Below are 3,291 nucleotides of genomic sequence, written 5' to 3' on the forward strand. Positions count from 1 at the left end.
CAAACTTCCTGGAGGGGGCGCGGCCTGAAGAAAGTAAAAACTCGCTTTGAGCCAGAAGACTTTTGAAATTTTTCCCAATCTCTAAAAGGGACTTTGCTTCTTTTTCCGGGCTCGGCCGAGCAGCCTCTCCGGACCCCAGCTCGCTGACGCTGTGGACTGCCGTTCTGCTGGCGGAGCCCTGAGAGCCGCTGTCTCCTTTCCTAGCACGCAAAAGGGCTGGTCTCGCTCCACGGTCACGCGTGGCGTCCCTGCCGACAGCTCAGGGGTGCCACCCGCCGGGCCAAGAGCCGCCCGGGGTGCGCCCTCCAGGATGCTGACCCGCCCGGTCGGCTGAACTCGAGCGCTCCCGGTCGGCCCGAGCGCCGGCGCCTTTCGCGCGTGGCCCGCGAGGCTGCCCCGAGCCGGGGCTGCCCGCGCCTCCCCGTCCCTTCCTGTTCTTCTGCTCCGGGCCTCGCTCGCCGCGGGCCGCAGTCCGTGCGCGCAGGCGGCGGCCGGGTGTCTGGGACGCAGTATGCAGGCGCGCTACTCGGTGTCGGACCCCAACGCCCTGGGAGTGGTGCCCTACTTGACCGAGCAAAACTACTATCGGGCAGCGGGCAGCTACGGCAGCATGGCCAGCCCCATGGGCGTCTACTCTAGCCACCCGGAGCAGTACGGCGCCGGCATGGGCCGCTCCTACGCGCCCTACCACCACCAGCCCGCGGCGCCCAAGGACCTGGTGAAGCCGCCCTACAGCTACATCGCGCTCATCACCATGGCGATCCAGAACGCGCCTGAGAAGAAGATCACCCTGAACGGCATCTACCAGTTCATCATGGACCGTTTCCCCTTCTACCGCGAGAATAAGCAGGGCTGGCAAAACAGCATCCGCCACAACTTGTCGCTCAACGAGTGCTTCGTGAAGGTTCCGCGCGACGACAAGAAGCCGGGCAAGGGAAGCTACTGGACGCTCGACCCGGACTCCTACAACATGTTCGAGAATGGCAGTTTCCTGCGGCGGCGCCGGCGCTTCAAGAAGAAGGACGTGCCCAAGGACAAGGAGGAGCGGGTCCACCTCAAGGAGCCGCCCCCGGCCGCAGCCAAGGGGACCCCGGTAGCTGACGGACCCAAGGAGGCAGAGAAAAAAGTAGTGGTCAAGAGCGAGGCGGCATCACCCGCGCTGCCGGTCATCACCAAAGTGGAGACGCTGAGCCCGGAAGGCGCACTGCAAGCCAGTCCCCGCAGCGCAGCCTCCACGCCCGCCGGTTCCCCGGACGGTTCGCTGCCAGAGCACCACGCTGGGGCGCCCAACGGGCTGCCAGGCTTCAGCGTGGAGACCATCATGACGCTGCGCACGTCGCCTCCGGGCGGCGATCTTAACCCAGCGGCTGCCCGCGCCGGCCTGGTGGTGCCGCCGCTGGCGCTGCCGTACGCCGCAGCGCCACCCGCCGCTTACGCGCAGCCGTGCGCGCAGGGCCTGGAGACCGCGGGCTCCGCGGGCTACCAGTGCAGCATGCGGGCTATGAGCTTGTACACCGGGGCCGAGCGGCCGGCGCACGTGTGCGTTCCGCCCGCGCTGGACGAGGCTCTGTCGGACCACCCGAGTGGTCCTGGCTCCCCACTCGGCGCTCTCAACCTTGCGGCGGGTCAGGAGGGCGCACTGGGAGCCTCGGGCCACCACCACCAGCATCACGGCCACCTCCACCCACAGGCGCCGCCGCCAGCGCCGCAGCCCCCTCCCGCGCCGCAGCCTACTACCCAGGCCACCTCCTGGTATCTGAACCATGGCGGGGACCTGAGCCACCTCCCCGGCCACACGTTCGCGACCCAACAGCAAACTTTCCCCAATGTCCGGGAGATGTTCAACTCGCACAGGCTGGGACTGGACAACTCGACCCTCGGAGAGTCCCAGGTGAGCAATGCAAGCTGTCAGCTGCCCTACCGAGCTACGCCGTCCCTTTACCGCCATGCGACCCCCTACTCCTACGACTGCACCAAATACTGACGCGCCCAGTTCGCCTCTGCCCCAGGCCAGCACCGGCTTCGCCTCCCCATGGAACCCTCTTCGACAGAGCCGCAGAAAGCGACGGAACGCGCTCCTCTCTCAGACCCGGGAACGGAGAGCTCAGTGCATCTCGCAGGTAACTTACCCGAAGCTGGGTTCCTGAGATTCCCAGCGAGTCCCTCTAACGGGGCCGCCGCCCAGCAAACGAAATACCGATTTTTTTATAAACAGTCCCCTTCCCGTACCCGGATGCTGCGCCTGCACCCCTTGGGGCTTCACAGATTAGTTTATGGACCAAACCCCACAGGAACCCCTAATGACTTCTGTGGAGAATCCCCACGGGCGCTTGAGGTCTCTCCCGATAAGGTGCCTTCTGTAAAACGAGTGCGGGTTTGTAGCCAGGCTGGTTTGTGTTGCCCAGAGCCTTTAATATAATATTTAAAGTTGTGTCCACTGGATAAGGTTTCAGCTTGCCCAACCGTTTCTGCCAAATTGATTTCAAGAAACCTATGTGGGTTTTCTTCCCCACAGTACCATGATAAAATAGATTTTACCCCCAACTGTAGGTCTTTACAAAACAAGAAAATAATTTATTTTTTGTTGTTGTTGTTCTTGGATGACGAGGTCAAGTATCTGATACTTTTAATTTAGGAACTATGATGGCTTTGTACAGTAGATGCCATCTGGAGTATTCCTAAAAGACACAAAAAGACTTTAAAAATTCAACTTCATCTGTGTTTGTCTCATGTGGTCTCAATGTTGTATTTACCTTAAATAAACCCATGTTGTTTTTCTGCCCAAAGTTCGGACAGTGTCTTTGTGTTCTTGAATTTAAAAGGGAAAAAAAAGTTGTAGTAAGCCCGCATGTGTACAGGTGGTGTGGGACGCTGAAGCATGGACATGATTTGTTGAAATATCCCATCCTGGAGTTTTTCTCTCAAGACAATCTGAGAAACTGTTCTCCCCCGTAGTAACCCCCCCCAAAAAAACAACACAGACAGGGTTGCCTGAAGGCATAGCGAGAACTACTTCTTTATGAAATGCTTTGCGGGATACAGAAAACTATAGCCAATTGTCAAAACAAAATGGTGTCGCTCCATCTCAGTGTCCAGCTGTCCTCTGTTTAGGGGAGAAACAGAGCAAGGACAAACAGCTCCACAGCTAGTAATCTGGATGAGCCCTGTGCTCCCTCCATTTCCTTAAATGCGGACTTCTTGCCCCTGTTAGTGTTGAATCCAGCCAGCAAAAACCAAAGGGGATTGATATCTGCTGTTTAATGGCTGGCGTTGGGATCAAATTAGAACTGC

At 59.0% G+C, this 3,291-nt stretch overlaps 1 protein-coding gene across 2 annotated transcripts; it reads left to right on the forward strand.

Moving 5' to 3' along the window:
* Nucleotides 1-409: 409 nt before the first annotated feature.
* Foxc2 (forkhead box C2) lies at nucleotides 410-2,168 on the forward strand. 2 transcript variants are annotated; one of them, XM_051169168.1, is made up of 2 exons: nucleotides 410-1,891; nucleotides 2,010-2,168. In XM_051169168.1, exons 1-2 carry the CDS (start codon nucleotides 512-514, stop codon nucleotides 2,145-2,147), a joined length of 1,518 nt encoding a protein of 505 aa, XP_051025125.1. In that variant the 5' UTR covers nucleotides 410-511; the 3' UTR covers nucleotides 2,148-2,168. The 2 variants fall into 2 exon arrangements, with proteins under 2 accessions (XP_051025125.1, XP_051025126.1); XM_051169169.1 differs by having other exon boundaries at nucleotides 410-2,152.
* The last annotated feature ends 1,123 nt before the right edge of the window (nucleotides 2,169-3,291 follow it).

This window comes from Acomys russatus, chromosome 26, assembly GCF_903995435.1.
Source record: "Acomys russatus chromosome 26, mAcoRus1.1, whole genome shotgun sequence".
NCBI classification, from domain to species: domain Eukaryota; kingdom Metazoa; phylum Chordata; class Mammalia; order Rodentia; family Muridae; genus Acomys; species Acomys russatus.